At 47.8% G+C, this 18,943-nt stretch overlaps 1 protein-coding gene across 1 annotated transcript; it reads left to right on the forward strand.

Moving 5' to 3' along the window:
• Positions 1-2,174: 2,174 nt before the first annotated feature.
• FGF23 (fibroblast growth factor 23) lies at positions 2,175-9,950 on the forward strand. Its single transcript, XM_030834677.2, has 3 exons — positions 2,175-2,370; positions 8,039-8,142; positions 9,516-9,950. The coding sequence occupies exons 1-3, from the start codon at positions 2,175-2,177 to the stop codon at positions 9,948-9,950; spliced, it is 735 nt and encodes a 244-aa protein (XP_030690537.1).
• Positions 9,951-18,943: the final 8,993 nt, after the last annotated feature.

Consider the following 18,943-nt stretch of genomic DNA (forward strand, 5'->3'; position numbering starts at 1 on the left):
CCACTGGGAAACCCTTCTCTGACCCACCCTGCAAGTCTCCCTCAAGCCCCTTTGCCCCCAAGTCCCCCTTGACCACAGTGTCCACCACCGAGGTCTGTCCGTCCTCCAGATGCTCTGGTATGTCGCACCCGTCCTGGTCACCCAACGCCTCTCACATGGTGGCGCCTTGTATGGAACAAGGTCTTCTCTGCTCACTCGCATCGTGGGCCCCTTGAGGATGTTTGCTCTGCTTTGCATCCTGTGGTGAACACACGTACGAACCATTCTGTGGCTGTCACTAAAGAAAGCTGTCTCACACATAGCACTGAAGCGTCCTAAATCTTCTCTCTAACCTGGGGGGGCAGCACCCCGTGTCTTAGAGACACATCCTGCGTCCAGGCAAGGAGCACTATGCCCCTTTGCTCCTGGACCTGTCTCTCCTGCTCTTGTGGCTTCAGCCCCAACACGGGGACGGCTCAGGACACCCGGATTCAAATCCAACCTCTCCCGGTATGAGCTGCACATCTTTGGGTGCATTATTTAAACTGTCTACATTGGCCTCCTAATCTATACAGAGGAAGTACCTGTACCTCTCCAAAGGGTTATTATGAAAAGTGAATGAGTTACTACAAGTAAAGCACATCATAAATTCCGTAAGTGCCAGGTGTCTCTGAGATCATCATCGGAGGGGCAGCAGAGGGAACCGGAAGACCCTGTCCCGGCTCTCCTGTTTATTTGTTTTGTGACTCTGGACGTGTGAACCCCAAGAGTTCCATTTCTTCGTGTCTAAACTTAAAATATGGATGACACCTGCGGAGTCTACCTCACAGAGTGGCAGCGAGGTTCAGATGAGCTCATACCCGTGAAAATGCTTTGTAAACGATAAAAACACGTGCATGGGCAGGATAACCAATGCCACGTCTTTGTGCCCGCGTCTGTATGACCACCCTTCCCATGGTGCCTTCTGTGTTAGCTGGGAGCGCCTGGGGCGGGGATCACATCGCTCCCCTCTGCCAGCAGCCCCGATCTCTAGCCTGCCGCCTGCACGTGGTCTGCACTCAGTAGAGGGGACGTGGGAAGCGCAACAGTCCCCTCGCATGTATGTTTTTCTAGAAGGCGTGCAGTGGCTTGGCCCCCAGGGGTGGCCCGTGATAAGACTGTCGCCCCACACGAGAGGGCACGTCTAGTCCCAGGAGCCAGGCCCCCCACTAAACGTGGGGACGCCTGGCCTGCGGCTCTGCTCCCGGGACCCTCCCGGGCTCCGGTCCCTGGGCTTAGCCAGCAGACTTGTCATCTTCATGAGGTTTCTGAATTCACCTCCACGCTATTGGAGAGACCACAGTACCAGTGGAGTTGCCCTCGGCGGTTCAAATCAGGGAAACCAAGCAATCAAACCTCAGCATTCCGTAAAGGCGCAGGGACTCTGAGGCCTTTCTCCTTCCCTCCCGTCTCGAAACCCTCCCAAGGCTGCAACCTTGCTTTTGTGCCTCTGTCTCGGTCTCCCACATCTTCACGAAGAGGGGGTCTCAGAGGACGACACTGCCTGGTACTGACCTGGATTCCTTCTGTATCCCTCAGAACACCCACTTAGGGCTGTGCACAGACAAAGCTCTGGGCGCTTAGTTCCGGATTGGAATTAAAAAGACTGAGAAAAACAAAATGAGTGGACTTGATGGGAGATTAATTGCACAGGCATCTGTTGACTGCATGAGTGAAGCTGGATTTTTTCGGAACCACTGGCTGCCTTCGCATTTCCTGGTGGAAGTGGGGCAGGTCAGCAGACAACCCAGTGTCGTAGTGGGAGCGTTGGCTTGAAATTGAGGGTGTGTGTGTGTGTGTGTGTGTGTGTGTGTGTGTGTGTGTGTGTGTGTGTGTGTGTGTGTGTGTGTGTGTGTGTGTGTGTGTGTGTGTGTGTGTGTGTGTGTGTGTCTGGAACCGACGTGCCTTCCGTGAGCCTCAGAGATCCCTGTATTCTCTTCAAATGGGCTGATTACAACACAGAGGATGTGGACGGTGGAGTTTTTCCTGTTTGATGTCACGCTGCTACCCTTTAAAAGTCCGAGGGAAAAAAAGGAGGGAATGCAGCCTAGGAGCCTCAGGCCAGAAACCAGCAAGGAAGAGGAGAAAACAGTCCAGGGAGGCCAGGCGCAGAGCCAGGGTCGGGTTTCAGACTCCACACCAGCCAGAGAGCCGCGATGCTGGGGGCCTGCCTGGGCCTCTGGGTCTGCACCCTGGCCTGTGCGGTCCACGCCTATCCCAACACCTCCCCGCTGCTGGGCTCCAGCTGGGGCGGCCTGACCCACCTGTACACGGCCACGGCCAGAAACAGCTACCACCTGCAGATCCACAGGGACGGCCACGTGGATGGCTCACCCCAGCAGACCATCTACAGTAAGTTGGGGCTCCGTCTAGGCTGGGAAGAGGGGGGACGGGTCTGTGCCTCCACCTGCAGGGACTTGGGGAGGCCTTGGCTGGACCAGAGGGCTACTCCAGCCTCCTAGCTTCTCGCCCAGGATCCGTGAGTGCGTGTGTGTGTGTGTGTGCGCGTTTAAACCTTGGGAGAAGATTCTTCCACCTCCCCAATTACTGTGTATTGGTTTCTCCCAACAAGAACAATTTCCATCTTAACTCCAGTCCATCTTCCCACAACAGCAGCCACTTTCTCTGTGCCCTGTCCAAAGAGTCAAAAAACGTACAAAAGACAGGCAAGGAGCCTGGGAGCAAAAAAAGTCAGATCGGTCAGTAGACACTGAGTTTTGGCACATGAACTTTGGACTGGGTTAACGGTAGAGGTTGTGAAGATTTCGGTACCAGACCAGGGCTTGGAATAGATAAACCCAGAGGCCCTTTCCAACTCAGAGCTTCTAGTATGCTGGCCTTATAAAAGTTCTCAGGGAAAATGTATTAAAGACTAGACTGTCCAGGAATCCTGTCTTGATGAGTCTGACCCAGTGCCTCCATCCATCCATCCACGCACACCCTTCATCCAACAAGCTTACTAGGGGCTTCGGTGGAACCCAGGATGCTATGAGCTGGGGAGTCTTCTCTGTGGAGCTGGAAGATCCACTTATTAGCAAATGAATCCGGTTGGGAACTCACTGAAAACACGAGACAACCGGAATGTTTTTAAAGATTAGGTTTGTGGAAAGTTGGACCACAGTCCACAACAGTCAATCAATTAGCGGTGTTTCCGACGTCCCCAGAAGGAATAATGGGGTGGGGGGATGACGGATATTGAAAAAGACAAGGTCTTCTATTTGAGGAAAACTGTAAAAATTAAGGATCCAGAAAAATGCCAACCGATTCAAAATAGATCCAATCAGAGGAAGGGAAGAGTAAGCACAGTCTCTGTTTAATTAAAGACAATTTCTTATAGGAATAATGACTGGCCCTTTATTGTTGCACTAAATTATTCTGTCATTTTGCTGTGGCCTTGCTATACGCAAGACATTCATCTGCTAAGAGTCAAAGGACCTTAAACCTGGTAGTGAGAGAGAGGCATGTGCAAAGCCAGAAGTTCAGACCTCTTCAGGTGCTCAGTGGATGGTGACAGGGGGTGAAAGAAAGGAGGAAGTTCTCCCCAAATGCCAAACAGGTTCCAGAACTTAGGGGAACACAGTGGATTCAGGAGTCAACATCTTGGAAGCCAAGTTTGAGTCCCATGGCAAAAATTCTGAAATAAATCTGGATACAGTTGTTGCATCCGAAGCATTGCCCGTTTTATTCAATGGGTATTTAGCAGAACCTACAACGTGTCTGACATCGTGAAAAGCTCTGTGGCTTCAAAGGAAGACCAGCCCTTCACGCACCTCCAGGTTTCCAACCTTCGTGTCTCCCAGCTCATGACCAGCTTTGAGGAAACACAGTTTTGCCCTCTCGTGGAAGGCCGCCCTCACTTCAAGATGAGAGGCGATTTAAAACGCAGGACGGTAGATTATGGTAAATTATTTTGATTCCCCTACATGGAAAGGGCTGCAGATAATTAGAGAATGCTTATAAAATTTCTCTATAATCACAGAATCCTTTTGATGAAAGGAAGCCCCCGAAGACACGGCCTGGTGGGGGGAGAGGGAGGGCTGTGAGCGGTGCCCGGAGTGGGTAGGGCTCAGCCCACTGAGTTTGCAGCATGAATCATAGAATTTTCCCTGTTATATCCACCGACCTCGGGCCCCGAGAAGGCACAGAGCGCTAGCTGGAATGAATTAAAATGACTGAGAGGAAGCAAAGTGAACTGAACTGGTTTCAGATTTTTTTTTTTTTTTTTTTACAGAAATGTGATTTTGTTTTGTCATATAAAGAACCTACTAAGCCTTGTGTCTCTGGCAATTAAGGAACCTGGGAAGGGACTGAGTCAGGGGCGAGAGAGAGACACTTTTGCTAGTTTATATAACATTTATACTATTCAGATCAGTTATCATGAGCATTATATATATAGATAGACAGACAGATATACACACTAAGATAAAAGTTACCCCAAAAGGAAAGAAGAAACACGGATGCCTGTAGCTCCGTAGGACAACTAAGTAACAGGCTGGAGAAGGATTTGTAATGACCTCCCCGAGGAACGCAAAGCAACGGTTTCACATTGATGGAAAGGCGTGGAGTGTTTTTTCCCCTCCTGATTAATTACAGATTTCCAGTGAAATGTGGTTCACTTGATTACTGTGCTCTGCTAAATTCTTGATTAATAGTTGAGTGCTCAGCCCATCTCTGGTTTGCTGATCGTTGTAAAATTATCTGCCTACAAGATTCAATACCCTCGTGACTTGCAGCTGGTGTCAGGGAGTGTGTCTCCAATGTCTGTCTCCTTCCTACTATGAACAAGGCTACCCTCCCACTCTCCATGAGCCCCACTTTGTGGCAACAGCAGCAAAGAGATGCTTATTACCCCTGGTTACTATTACTCCCTGGCTCCTGGTCTTTTTATTTCCTCTCCTTCCCCAACGTCACTTTCTTGTGCCGAACGTGAAGCCGAATTATCCCTGGGCTCTCTAACCCTTCAAAATGTTATCTTTCTTTTGGGGAGCTCAAAGTCCTTTACATCCATCATCTTATTTATCATTTATTGACCATGACACTAGAATAGGGCAGATAATTTTCTACTTTTATAGCAGAGATTGAGGCAAAGTGGTAATAGTAACAATCACCGGCATTTAGAAAGTGGGTTTATAGCAGATAAAAATATTATCTCCTTACACCCCAAAGACGACCAAATGAAATAAATGATTCTACTCCATATGAGAAAACAGAGGTTCAAGGACTCAGATAACTGGCTTGTGGTCACACAGGCGGTAAATGACCTCGGGGAGACCTGGACCCGGGTCCCCTGCTTCTTCTGTATCACGTGCACAGACACGGCATCACGAAAGGAAATGTCCTTTACGCCTGCCGGGCTCCAACAGGTGTGGTCCCAGCGGCCAGCGGTTGGTGCCTTCTTTCTGCCAAATGCTGCCCTTGGGTCGGTGCAGACCTGCCTCAGTCACCTGCACAGGGAGGACAATCGGCTCTTCCATTTGCTGGACTTTTGCACCGGCTCCTGTGGGTTTGATTCAAGCCTGTGCGTCCTCACGGCAGCAGCTCCCGGTGCCCCTGAAGGCTGTCTTCTGTCCTCACTGGCCCTGGAGACAACGCACACTGCTCACAGGGACCCAGGCATCGGCTGGCAGCTGGCAGGGTGTGGGCTTATCGTCAGGGGCAGGCCAGCCATCCTCCACAGGGCCTTCCACCTGCTAAATGTTTTCAAGGCCCTTTTTTACAGCATCATCCCATTTGATCCTAGCTGCAACCCTGGGAAGCAGGCAGGACAGCTGTGATTCTTCTCTCTTCCCAGCTGAGGACGCTGAGGCTCGAGTGATGAGCTGCCCAAGGCTACAGAGGTAGTACAGGGCGTAACAGGGACCAGAATCATAGCGCCCCAGTTCCGGGCTCCTGGCTCAGCCCCTCTCCCCTGACCCCCTCGGGGGTACCGTGACCTGGGGGCTCATGGCCGTGGCCTGGATCTCGGTCCTTGACTTCATCTTCTGAGGCTTGTCGTGATGTCAGCTGGAGACGAGCTCCAGGGCTGTGGGCAGAAGATGTTAGGGTCACTGACCTGAGTTTCCTGAGTTTGAATCTTGCCTTGGTTTCCTCATGATTTAAATGGGGAGGCTGCTACTTCCAAGAGTAATACTGGTGACATTAACAACAGAGCTGGTTTTGTGGGGGGAGGTTTTTGGAGGTGGGATCCTTTTCTTATTTATTTATTTTTGGCCGCGACCCATGGCATGTGCGATCTTAGTTGCCCGACCAGGGACTGAACCTTCAGCCCCTGCAGTGGAAGTGCAGAGTCTTAACCACTGGACCACCAGCGAAGTCCCACAGCAGCTATTTTGAGAGTTTAAAGTGTGTCAAATACGCAGAGTGCAACATCTCAAAAACAGTTACGAAGTGTAATTTTTTTTCCCCCAAGTAGACTGAAAATTCATCAGGCTGGAAACAGTTTCTTCCATGTTCCTTATGTCTCTCTCAGGCCTTCTCTCAACATTAGCCACAGATCTGAGACTCACAGGCAAACCCCGTTACGGAGCATTTCATATCTTCCGCACCTCCCATGCCCCACCCCACTTCCAGAAGCTTCCCTCAAGCCTAATCCTTAGCCAAACTTGGAAACCAGTGACCTCTCCTCTTTGGCCCTCTGCCTGGGCTTGTTCCCAGCCTCGTGGCCTCTGCCCCACATCACTCTGACTTCTCTGTGCTCAGCTAGTGTCTAGTACTGCCTGCCGCTCTCCTTGGAGGGCTCTGTACTGAGCCTCCGTGGGGGTAGATCTGGGCTATGAGTCACCCCACGAGGCACCATCACTTACTGGGCACAGATGCCTGGCGTTTCCACCCTCTCCAGGCTACATTTCTAGAAGACTCGACCCCCTGGCTTGGGCTACCTGCCTGGGAACTGTGAGGCCAAATGAGATGTGTGGGGAAATTCTGTGGTCGGCAAAGGGAAGAGGCCCCAAGACCTGAAAAGATGATTCTAGTAGAAAATGTCAGGTAATTAAACAGCATCTGGGGAGGACGTCTTGCTGAATTATCACTCATATCACACCTCTTATGGTCTCACTGTACCCTTGCTACAAAACAGAAACCTGAACTACTCACTGGTACTTGTTAGACTTGCACATCCCCATTGCGGGGGGGGTCACGCTTAAAACCGTTGTCAGTTACTCAGGGTGTAGGTAGTGTGAATGGGTTTCAGGCCTTTGTCCAGGGCTAGTTTTTGAGAGGGGCTGCACCTGGGGGCACCACCAAGTGAGAAAAGGACCAAGAATAGCGATGAAGAAGCAAGAAGTAATTCCCTGCGTCCCAGGATCTACTCGACACGGAAAGATAAACCGTCTGCTTCTAAGTGGCTCACCCTAGGGAGGCACCAGACATGTGAACTTATTAAGGCAGGTGAGGAGATACGTGCTCTGAGAGAGGCGAGTCAGAGCGGCTGAGAAGAACAGGTCATTCTGATTAGGGAGATTAGGAAAGTCTCCATAAAATAGTGACATCTGAGCCTGGCCTTGAAGCGTGAGTGACCTCGATAAGCAGAGGGGGGAGGAGAACCATCGGAATACAGTTCTTGACACACAAAGGGTGCTGACTGCTGTATCACTGACTCCTGCACGGCTCCCTGGGTGGAGGGTCAAGCTGGATGCTTGAAAGACATCTGGGCATAGATTTAAACATCACAAAAGCAGAAGGCTTGGGAGGATGTGACCACCACCACAGACATTAAGAAGTATGAGACAGGCAAAGGGGAAAATAAAGAGAGTCCAAGCAGAGAGAGAAACACGTTGGTACAGGTGGAAGAAAGCTGGGAGTTCAGGGTGCTCCTTACAGGCAGGAGGAGACGCAGGAGGCAAGATGGGGCGGGGGGGGGGGGGAGGGGCGGGGGAGGGGAAGTCAGAAGAAAGAGCCTGAACAAGGACAAGAGGAGGCTTCTGTGAAATCATCACCACCCTTTAGATCAATCAAGGGAGGGTCCTTGGAGGTAGGGGCTGGATGTGAAGCCAGGTTTTGACTTGAATGATTTTCTCCATAGGTGCCCTGATGATCAGATCTGAGGATGCGGGATTCGTGGTGATTACAGGGGTGGTGAGCCGGAGATATCTCTGCATGGACTTCAGAGGCAACATTTTTGGATCTGTGAGTTTCTTTGTGTGCTGGGTAATTCTTTGCAAATAATTATTTCATTGCTCTGGCAAAATGTAGAATTTTATAGCTTAAAGATTCCACTTGCACATTACCCGGGTGATGTTTTCACTGAGTACTTTTTTCCATCTAAGTGTCAAATGCTCAGGCTTATACAGCTGAGGTCTGAACCCAAGCCATCTGGCTTTGGAGCATCTGGGCTCTCAGTCTCTAGTCCTACCTGCCCTTTGGTCCCCATTTTTTAACTAGCACAGCACCTTGTCTGCAGCCCAGGTCCTCAAGTCACATACGTTCATGTTGGAAAGTCCATTAGAAAAAAAGGGTGAGAAGCCACTGGGGGTCTCATGATCTTGTTACTAGATATCCTTGACCTTGGGCAAGTCCCCTATTTCTCTCAACTTCAGTTTCCTCACCTGGAAAAAGTCAAGTGGGATGGACCATGTGCCCTGTGGGGCTCCCCCAAATCAAGATCTGTAACGAACTCCCTCGGCCCCAGCTGTGATGGCTGGTCTTTTGGACTGGCGAGCAAGGGCTTTCCCAAACTACAGGGCGCAGCATATTCCAAAGCACGGGGGGCATTGGACAGAAGCAGGGCTGTGCATCTCAGAAGCTCCTCCCACCAGAAATTCCAAGAGAGCAATTACTTTCTGTTTTACTTACTTCTGTGTCCCAGCACCCACCATAGTATCTGGCCCAGAGTACATAACTATCTGTTGAACAAATATAGACGAATAAGTACATAAATGCCTGCTGACCGCATACAGGCATACACAGAGTCCCCTCATCTGTAAAATACTTACTGCGTGGGCTTCTGAGGATTAAAGGACATCCTACGTAAAGGCCCTAGCAGGCACTTAGCAAAACACAGCACCAGTCAGTGGCAGAGTGAGGGCTCACGTGGGTCACCTGGTGATGAAGTTCATGTCCCTTAATTCCCAAACCCTGTTCTGCCTCCGAGGGGGAGTCTCCTTACTTATGTGCGGCCCTACAAACCCCAGCCCACCTTTGTCCAGGTGAGGAGACAGACCGAAGCCACCTCCGAGCCAAAAACAAAAGGCAGAGAGAGGACAGGCCTCAGTCCAGAAAGCAGACAGAGGCGCCGGCTCCGTCCAGCCCGGCCCCAGGCAGCCAAGTGCCGGCGGCGGGTCCGCAGGCGGGGCCGCGAGCTCCCCAAGCCTGTCCCCACCTGCCAGTCGTAACCGCAGTTTGGAAATGAGTGGAAATCACTTTTGCTCAGCAGGGCACGACGGGGTTAAAGGCAAGGCCCGAGGAGAGTGGGTGGGAGAATTGGGGTCCCCGGATGGAGCTGGTCCCATCCAGCCCGCCGAGGACTTCGGCCTCACCCGGTCGCCCCGCCCCGCTTTCAGCATCACTTCAGCCCCGAGAGCTGCAGGTTCCGGCAGCGGACGCTGGAGAACGGCTACGACGTGTACCACTCGCCGCAGCACCGCTTCCTCGTCAGCCTGGGTCGGGCCAAGCGGGCCTTCCTGCCGGGCACCAACCCGCCCCCGTACGCGCAGTTCCTGTCGCGCAGGAACGAGATCCCGCTGCTGCACTTCGCCACCGCGCGGCCCCGGCGCCACACGCGCAGCGCGCACGACGGCGGGGACCCGCTGAGCGTGCTCAAGCCGCGCGCCCGCGCCACGCCCGCGCCCGCCTCCTGCTCGCAAGAGCGGCCCAGCGCCGAGGACAGCGGCCCTGCGGCCAGCGACCCGCTGGGGGTGCTCCGCGGCCACCGGCTGGACGCGCGCGCCGGGCCGGGGGGCGCCGAGCGCTGCCGGCCCTTCCCCAGCTTCGCTTAGGGCGGCCCAACTCGGAAAGCCAAACCGTCTGGGGCGCGGGCTGGAGGTGGGGCGAACCGGCCCCGCTTCCTCCCTTAGCGGGAGGTCCCCGGGGATTGCCCTTGGAGCGGTGGCGCCCCTCGCCTTCCTCCTCCCACCTGGACGCGCTCCTTTGGGAGAGAAAGGGTTCCCTCACCCCCAGTCCTTCCTCTTCCCTCTCCTCTCCTCTCCATCAGTCTAACATTAAGAACAGGGGCTTAGCGAGTTGACCAGCCGGGAGGTGAAGCAGGGAGCCCAAGCCAGCGGCTTCTCCACCGCCCCCTGCTTTGTGCCATCTGCCTGGACCCTGTTGGCAGGGTTTGAGTTTGCAACCTTGACCTGGGGGATTAACAGCTCGACTGAGCAAAACCCATGAAAATCCTAACCTCAAGCCTTCGTTCTTCCTTAAGCATCTCTGGAGAAGGGCCGTCAACAAGACTGGGGGTAGGCTGGTCAAAACTTAGCCAGAATGAGCACCCGGAGGATGGAGGCAGGGATCAAGCTAGAGACGCGAGCTCCTTACAGGATGGCCCCTTGCCCTGCTCTGTCCCTCTGTGCAGCCAAAGCCCGGCCCAGAGTGACGCTGGCTTCCCACGTGGCCCCTGCCTCTTGGCCCTACCTTTGGCTTGAGTGAATTGGGCCTGAGGAGTTTTGGTCTTGGCTCCTGAAAATCTACCCTGCTAGGATTTGTTTTTCAAAATGGAAATAAATTCAAACTCTCCCAAGAGGCCCTTAATTAAACCTCTGCTTTCAGGCTGAGTGGTGATCCATTCTGGATGAATCAGACAAATGTTGCAAGGAGGGGCCTGGTGACAAGGGGACTGCTCTGGGCTGGGTTTTTGTGCCAATTGTGTCTTTTTTTTTTTTTTTTTTTCGTGGTACGCGGGCTTCTCACTGTTGTGGCCTCTCCCATTGCGGAGCACAGGCTCCGGACGCGCAGGCTTAGCGGCCATGGCTCACGGGCCCAGCCGCTCCGCGGCATGTGGGATCTTCCCGCACCGGGTCACGAACCTGTGTCCCCTGCATCAGCAGGCGGACTCTCAGCCACTGCGCCACCAGGGAAGCCCCAATTGTGTCCTTTTGTGAAGTGGCATCGGGGATTCCGGGGAAAGAAGCCCAACCACCAGGGATCACAGTGTAGGAGTCAGGAAAAGCCAGCACTGTCAGCTCTTCACCATGACCGCAACCCGCCCTGTAGCCGTGGCTAGAGGCTTAGCTAAAACACTCCTAGGCGGGCGTTACTCCACTTGGACGTTCTGGGGGCACCAAATGAAGACAGCTTTCAGTCCCAGGAGCCCCAGCGCTACCCTGAGGAAAACCAACCCTCACAGAACAGCTGAGCACCAGGCAGGGGGAGGCTGATACCTTAGTCACCCTCAGGGGCCCCATTTCCTACCTCTATTTAAATGGCCACCTGAACAGCAGGATATGCACGAGCAGAGTAGATGCGAACAGCAGCTCCCTCCCAGTCACCTTCTCCCCCTGCTGCCATCACGCACCCGACCTTAGAAACGGATCCATTCTTTTACTTATGAGAGAAACATTGGCCGACTGCTCTCACCTATGGTTTCAGGCTGATCTTGAAGGATGAGTTCCTATTTCAAAACACTCAGACTGTGTATAATAACTATATAGCAGTGCACGGCAACTACTTTCTTTATAGTTTTCATTTTCCGTTCGAGATACTATAGTGTATAAAAGCTACTGGAAACCTAAACGGAAAGGACTTCGGCAGAAAACTGGTTCCTTGGGGTTTTCTCTTTGGCAGAGCTAAGAGAGCCTCACAATGTCTTATGTCACTTAGCACGTGGCAATATTTATTTATTTATTTGGAAGATTTTTGCCTGTCGCTCTATATTTATGGATATTTATAAAAATGTAACACCACCTTTTTCCTTTCTTCTTTTAAAAAAATAAAATTTATCTCAGCTTCTCTTAGCTTTTCCTTTTTGTATTACTACACGAAAGTACATCGAACTATGAGAATAAAAGGAATTACGGGAGGAATTACGGGAGGGGAGCACTGGGAAAATCTAGAGGGAGCAAAGTTGAAAATTTTCAGAATTTTAAAATAGTCAAGGTTTTTTCCATACACAAATTAAGTCAGCAATTTTGCCTAATTCAGACAGAATTATTGAAAACAAGGAAAAAATTTTAATGCTGGATTTCTGATCACTCTAGCTTGTGTTTCCTTTAAAGAGAGAAATTTTTTTTTATTTGAAAAATACCCACAGACACAGCCACCTCAAGATCCCAGTAAGCTTCTAAAGAAAGAGGACACATTCCAGGCTCTGGAAGAAATAAGGGGAAGTGGCCCAGAGTCAAGAGAAAATTCAATCGCTAGAAACCAACCGTTAGATTCCCCAGATCTTGGAATTAGCAGCAGGAACGTTAAAGCAGCTATTATAAATATATTTAAGGGTTTTAAAGGAAGGAGTGGTAATAAGGAACAAAGAGATCAGGAATCTCAAAAGAGAAAAGAAATAATAAAAAGAACCAAGTAGAAATCAAAAATTGAAAGATACAATATCAGAAATAATAAATTTATTAAATGTGCTTAATAGTAGATGGAAGACGAAAGAACAGTCATTGAAGATAATAAAGTTAACATGTAATCTAATCTGAAGAAAGAAAAAATATGTTAAAAAAATAATGACCAGAGTCTCAGTGATCTGTGTGACAATATCAAACTGTCCAAAACATGTGTACGTGGAGTCCCAAGAAAGGAGCGGGAAGAGTTGAGGAATAATATTTGGAGATACAATGGCTGAAATTTTCCCCCAACTGATGAAAAACTAATGTACTGATAAAAGAAGCTCAGCAAACCTCAAGAAAAATAAAAACAAAGAAAATCACAGTCAAACTGTGATTTGAGTATATCACAAACTTCTGAAGGCAAGGATAAAATCTTGAAGGCTGCTGAAGAAAAATGAAACTTTAGGTGTACGTGAACAGCTATGCGCAGCTGAGTTCTCACCATAAACAAGGGAAGCCATAAGGCGCTGAGAAGCTTGAAAGAAAATAAAGCTACATGCCCAGAGTTACATATCCTGCAAGAACATCCTTCAAAAGTGGGGAGGGGGAAACGAAGGTGAAATAGAAACTGACAGAACTTGTTGCCAGGCTGAAGAGAAATAACACCACGTAGAAAACAAAGAAGGGCAGCAGAAATAGTAAAAATGTGGGTAAATTCAAACAACCACAAATATGTGATACACTTTCTTCTCTTGGTTTCTTTAAAATACCACTTAAAGCAAGAATTATAACACTGTACTGTGTGGCAGAATTTCCACACAGAACGGGAAGGGTAAATGAAGGGGACGGTTGCAAGACTGTAACACTGTATGTGAAAGTCACACAACATGAATTCTAAGTAGACTGTGATAAGAATATATGCATATTATAATTCCTAAAGTACCTCCAATAATAAAAACAATGAAAGGGGTGTTGACAAAAGCCATTAAAAGTATTACAAGAGAATACTAAAAAAATACTCAATTATCCCAAAAGGAGGCAGAAAAGGAAGGACAGTAGAAGAAAAATCAGAGGGGACCAATAGAAAAATGACAAGACTAAATCCAACCATATCAATAATTAGATCATATATAAATAAAACACCACGACTAAAGGCAGCAATGGTCAGAATGCATGAAATAAAAACACCCATTTACATGTTGTCTATAAAAGATGGACTTGAAAGAAAAGAAGGGAAGGATATTATATTAGTTCGCTGCCATAACAAAATGCCACAGACTGGGTGGCTTAAACAACAGAAATTTATCTTCACAGAGCTCTGGAGGCCAGCAGTCCAAGGTCAAGGTGCCAGCAGGTTTCACTCCTTCCGAGGCCTCTCACCTAGGCTTAGAGGCACCACCTTCTCGCTGCGTCCTCACCTGGTCTTTCCTCCGTACTCAGGCATCCCTGGTGTCTCTTAGTGTGAACAAATTTACTCTTCTTTTTAGAACCCAAGCCAGACTGGATTAGTACTTTCCTTACTGGCCCCATTTTAACTTAATTGCCTTTTTAAAGGCCCTCTCCCCAAACACTTTCACATTCTGAGTTATTTGGGGCTAGGACTTCAACACATGAATTTTGGAGGACATAATCCAGTCCATAACAAATATATACAGTGAAAACAGTAAGCATAAGAAGTATGGCTTACTATATAAATAGCAAACAAAATAGGCTTCAAGTTAAGGAATACTGCCATTGGTAAAGAGGAACGTTGCTTAATGACAAAAGGGCCAATTCATAAGGAAGCATAAAAATCACAAATGTTTATGTCTCTAAAAACAGAGTAACAAAACACATGAAGCAAAACTGACAAAACTGAAGGGAGGAATAGACAAGTACTAATCTGAGTTGGCAATGTGAACATTCCTCTCTCAGTAACTGAGTAAGCAAACAGGCAAAAGATCAGAAAGGATTAGTGGTATCTAAGCGACACTATTGATGAACTTCATATAACTTACATTTATAGCGCATCAAACCCGACAACTACAGAAGATAGTCTTTCGGCACAGACGGAATGTCCATCAACACAGACCACATACAGGCCAACAAACAAGCTCAATTAACTCAAAAGTTCAAAATCTTACAGAGCAAAATAAATGGCTGAATAAATAAATAAATAGGGAGAAGAGTACAGTCCCTCAGGCAGAGTTCCGAGTGATGGATGTGGATACTGTGTCCTTAAGAAGGGAGCATAAACCCCACTGTGCACACAGACTTCCTTCCGAAAGGTATAGTCAGAAAAGGGGGAAAGAAGAGCCTCTTTGCAGTGGAGAAACCTCACGAACACTGCCGCAGGCAGGTGATCAGGTCAGTATCAAAATCAACACCAACAATCAAACGAAATAAGTCACGTTGACAGTGTGTACTCCTGAGATGATGTGATAAAAAATGGTACTTTGCTTCTGTGGTCTTCTCCCAGAAAACCATAACCCCACTCTAATCATGAGAAGAACACCAAATTCCAACAGATACACATCCTATAAAACATGCTACTAATCCTCCTCAAAACTGCCAAGGTCACTGAAACACAAGCAAAGTCTGAGAACCTGTCACAGCCAAGAGGAGCCTAAGGAGATGGAACCCTATGTAACACCATGTGGGATGGGGCTGGGAATCCTGGAACAGAAGGAGGACAGAAGGAGGTAAAAACCAAGGAAATTTGAATGAACTGTGGGCCTTAGTTAATAATACCGATCCATTGGTTAACAAGGGTACCATACTAAGGTTAAGATATCAATAACAGAGGAACTGAGCACAGGGTATGTGGAACTCCTGGTACCATATTCTCAACGTTTCTGTAAACCTAAAACTATTCTAAAAAATAAAGTCTATTTTCAAATGTACATGGAGATAAAAAGGTCCTGTAACAGCAAAAGAAAATCAAGATAAGGAATTCAGAAATAGACCCACACTTATGTGATCAACTGATTTTTGACAAAGGAACAAAGCAAGTCAAGGGAAGAGGAGTCTCTTCAACAAATGCTGTTGGAACAACCGGAAGAACCACGTGGAAGAACCATGCAACTCAACCCCTCATCTCACACCATACACAAAAATTAATTCCAGAGGGATAAATTGGGAGATTGGGATTGACATATACACACCACTATATATAAAATAGATAACTAATAAGGACCTACTGTATAGCACAGGGAACTCTACTCAATACTCTGTAATGGCCTATATGGGAAAAAGAATCCAAAAGAGAGTGGATACATGTATATGTATAACTGAATCACTTTGCTGTACACCTGAAACTAACACAACATTGTAAATCAACTAGACTCCAATAAAATTTTTTAAAAATAATTTGCATCATGAAAAAAATAAAGTTGACAGTAAAAACAAAAACAAAACTAATTCCAGATAGATTAAGACCTAAACAAAAAAGGTAAAATTACAAAACTTCTAGAAGAAAACAGAGTATCTCTATAGTTAGGGGGTGGGCAAAGATTTCTGAGAACACAGAAAGCAATAACCACAAAACAAGCACAGTGGTAAATCAGTCTCATGAAAATGAACAACTTCTCATAAAAAACACTGTTAAGAAAATAAAGTTATATTTTATAACGAACATATGGGCTGGCATATTATAAATATCTAAAAGCCTATGTGTGTATACATACACACAGACCTGGAGTAAAGGTCTGACAACTTTCTTGTATATTAAGCATACACCCACACCTATGCTACAAGCAGCCCAAGAGAAATGAAAACACATATCCAGAAAAAGACTTGTAAAAAAGAAGAATTTGTAGCAGCTTTTTCAAAATACTCCCAAACTGGAAATGGTCCACATGTCACCAATAGAACAGATAAACTGTGGTATATTCATTCACACAATGGAATTCAATGCAATAATAACAAGGAAGACCTAGGTTAGCAGTGAGCACACCTGACAGCCAGACCTTGGTTTCTAAATACCATTTCTGCTGAAAGCAAATGGCTCCAGGGCTCTTTGGAGAAAAAGCTGATTCCCAGGACTGAGGCTGGGAAAGAGTAAGATGATTCTGGAGCATCTTGTTCGTCAGAAAAGAAAGAAGTGCTTAAAGAATGATGGGAATATCCCAACAGAACACAAGAAGCAGCTGCGAAGTGTTCCCCCAGGACAAATCTGGGACAATCTGAGCATCAAATAATGATAGTACTGGGATTTAAGTCATTGAATAAGCATCCCTGAGTTCATAGTGATATAAATAAGTAAGTAGGGGAGAAGGGAAAGTTCTCCCTTACTGTATAATACCAACTAATACATACAGAAACAAAAATAGAGATAGAAAATAATCAATGGAGGCTAAAAGTGTGGGTGACAGTTTAATGAGGAACCAGATAAACAGTCATTTCATGGCAGATGGACTTGGTGATACCACTCACGCACCTCCTGACAAGACTCACCATGGACACATCCTTCCTCGGGTGCTTCTGACAAAGAAGCATAACCTGAATCTAAGAATGAGAAGCACCAGAAAAACCTAGTAACTAGCCTGGAGCCTCTAATTTTTCTTTTAACAACTGGGTCAAGAAAGACAAAGAAAGGCTAAGGAACAGTTCCAGATCAGAGAAGAATGAAGAGGCACGACAATGAAATGCAGCACGCGGTCCCGGACTGGATGCTGGGTTGGGGAGTGAGGAAACAGTAGGCAGAAGGCACACCGATGGAATAACTGACAAAATTTAAATATGGTGTGTTGCCCAGATAATAAATTCTATCAGTATCAACCTTCCTGATTTTGATATTTATTCTGTGGCTGTATATAAGGACACCTTTGATCTTAAGATTAACACACACTGAAATTTTGCAGGGGAAAAAGGGCATGATGTCTCCAACTTACTCTCAAATGTTTCTGGGGGAAAAGACACACACGAGCGTGAACGACAAAGCAAATGGGGCAAAATGTAAGCAAGTGGTGAATAAGGGTAAAGAGATTAACCCAAGGAGTTTCTTGGATCACTGTCGCCATTTTTCTGTAGGTCTGACATATCAAAACCAAAAGGTTACCAGAACACACATACAGAATTCTAATCATTCTCCATTTAACATGAGGAAACAGCAGCTCGGGGATATTAAGAGACTTGCTTGGCCACAATACTAGAAGAACTTGGATGCAGGTTTTCTGACCACAAACCTTCCCTGTGTCGCTGCCCGGTCCCACCAGACATGAATCCATCAACAGACAACCCCTTGGCACAGGCCACAGAGCCATGCCTCCCTCCCCCATCCCCTCTGCTCTCTGCCCCCGTCTCCTGTTGCCTGCCCAGCGCCCCCCAAGCTCGGGTCCCACACGCCCCCCATTCCATCTGGGTTGCTTTCCTCCCACAGATGAGCAGAGTCGCCTTGGGTCCTCCAAGCCCACCCAGGGAAGCCCTTCTGCACGTCCCCCAAAGAAAGCAGCACGCCTCCCTCCGCGTCCGATTCACTCCCTTCCATTGCATTGACCACAATGACAGGTCATGTATTTATCCTCCCTGACGGGGTATAGGCTCCACAAGGATGGGGACTTGGTCTATGTTTTGTTCATTGCCGTATATTCGCAGTTCGTGTAATAGTCTAATAGTTCTTATAATAGCCTGGCATGTGTGTGCCATGCTCGAAATGTATTTACCAAATGACTAAACAAATGAATAGAGGCATGTGATTCCAATTAAATGTGCAACAGAATTTTTCTGGAAATTGACCAGTTGGTTCTAACATGTGTATAGAATAGAGGTGCCCACCCTACAAGGTACTCAGCCGCAAAGCGACAGTAACTGAGGATGCCAGTGTGACGGGAACCCAGAGCTTGCACTAAAACAGAACAGAGTCCACACACTCCGGCAAATGTGGGTAAGTGGGGGTCTGACTGAGACTCACCAGACACCTGGGAAAAGAAAGACTCCTAATAATGATGCTGGGGTAACTGTTTCCCCATACGGAGAAATAAAAGATTGAATTCTGACCGTATACCATACAAGAATAAATTCCAGATAATTTAAAGATTTAACATTTTAAAAAATCCTGTAACACTGTAAGGGAAAGGAGATTAGGATATGACCTCATGGTAAAGAAGGCTTCTTAAAGACACCCGCAACTCCCCCCCCAACCATAAAGGACAAGGTATATCGGCAGTTTGACTTCAAAATAAAAAACACGTGAAAAAAATGGATGGTAACACATGCAAGAGATCAGTGAACTGCAGGATATTTGCAAGGTCTCCTGTAACTCACTAAGAAAACGCCCCACAGCCCAACAGAAAACCCGACCAAGAATGTACGGTGGTGACTCGCCAGGGAGGGAAGCCTCACTGCCAACGTGCACATGAAAAAACTGCCCAGACTCCGGCAGTCACAGAAAAGCTCGTTGTAACAGTGACACACTGTTCACTCATCAGATCAACAAAAGGTCATCAGACAAGATTTCCAGAGACGTGGAAACCAGGAACTTTCAAGTACTTCTACCGAGACTGAAAACTAGTACAGCCCGC

This window comes from Globicephala melas, chromosome 10 (assembly GCF_963455315.2).
Source record: "Globicephala melas chromosome 10, mGloMel1.2, whole genome shotgun sequence".
Classification (NCBI taxonomy): domain Eukaryota; kingdom Metazoa; phylum Chordata; class Mammalia; order Artiodactyla; family Delphinidae; genus Globicephala; species Globicephala melas.

What these genes read in the sequence shown, in the direction of transcription:
- FGF23 (XM_030834677.2), top strand. Translation starts at nt 2,175, where the DNA reads ATGCTGGGGGCCTGCCTGGGCCTCTGGGTCTGCACCCTGGCCTGTGCG. An exon ending in ACCCCAGCAGACCATCTACA is followed by an intron (nt 2,371 to 8,038) that starts GTAAGTTGGGGC and finishes TTTTCTCCATAG; the next exon opens with GTGCCCTGATGATCAGATCT. An exon ending in GAGGCAACATTTTTGGATCT is followed by an intron (nt 8,143 to 9,515) that starts GTGAGTTTCTTT and finishes CCCCGCTTTCAG; the next exon opens with CATCACTTCAGCCCCGAGAG.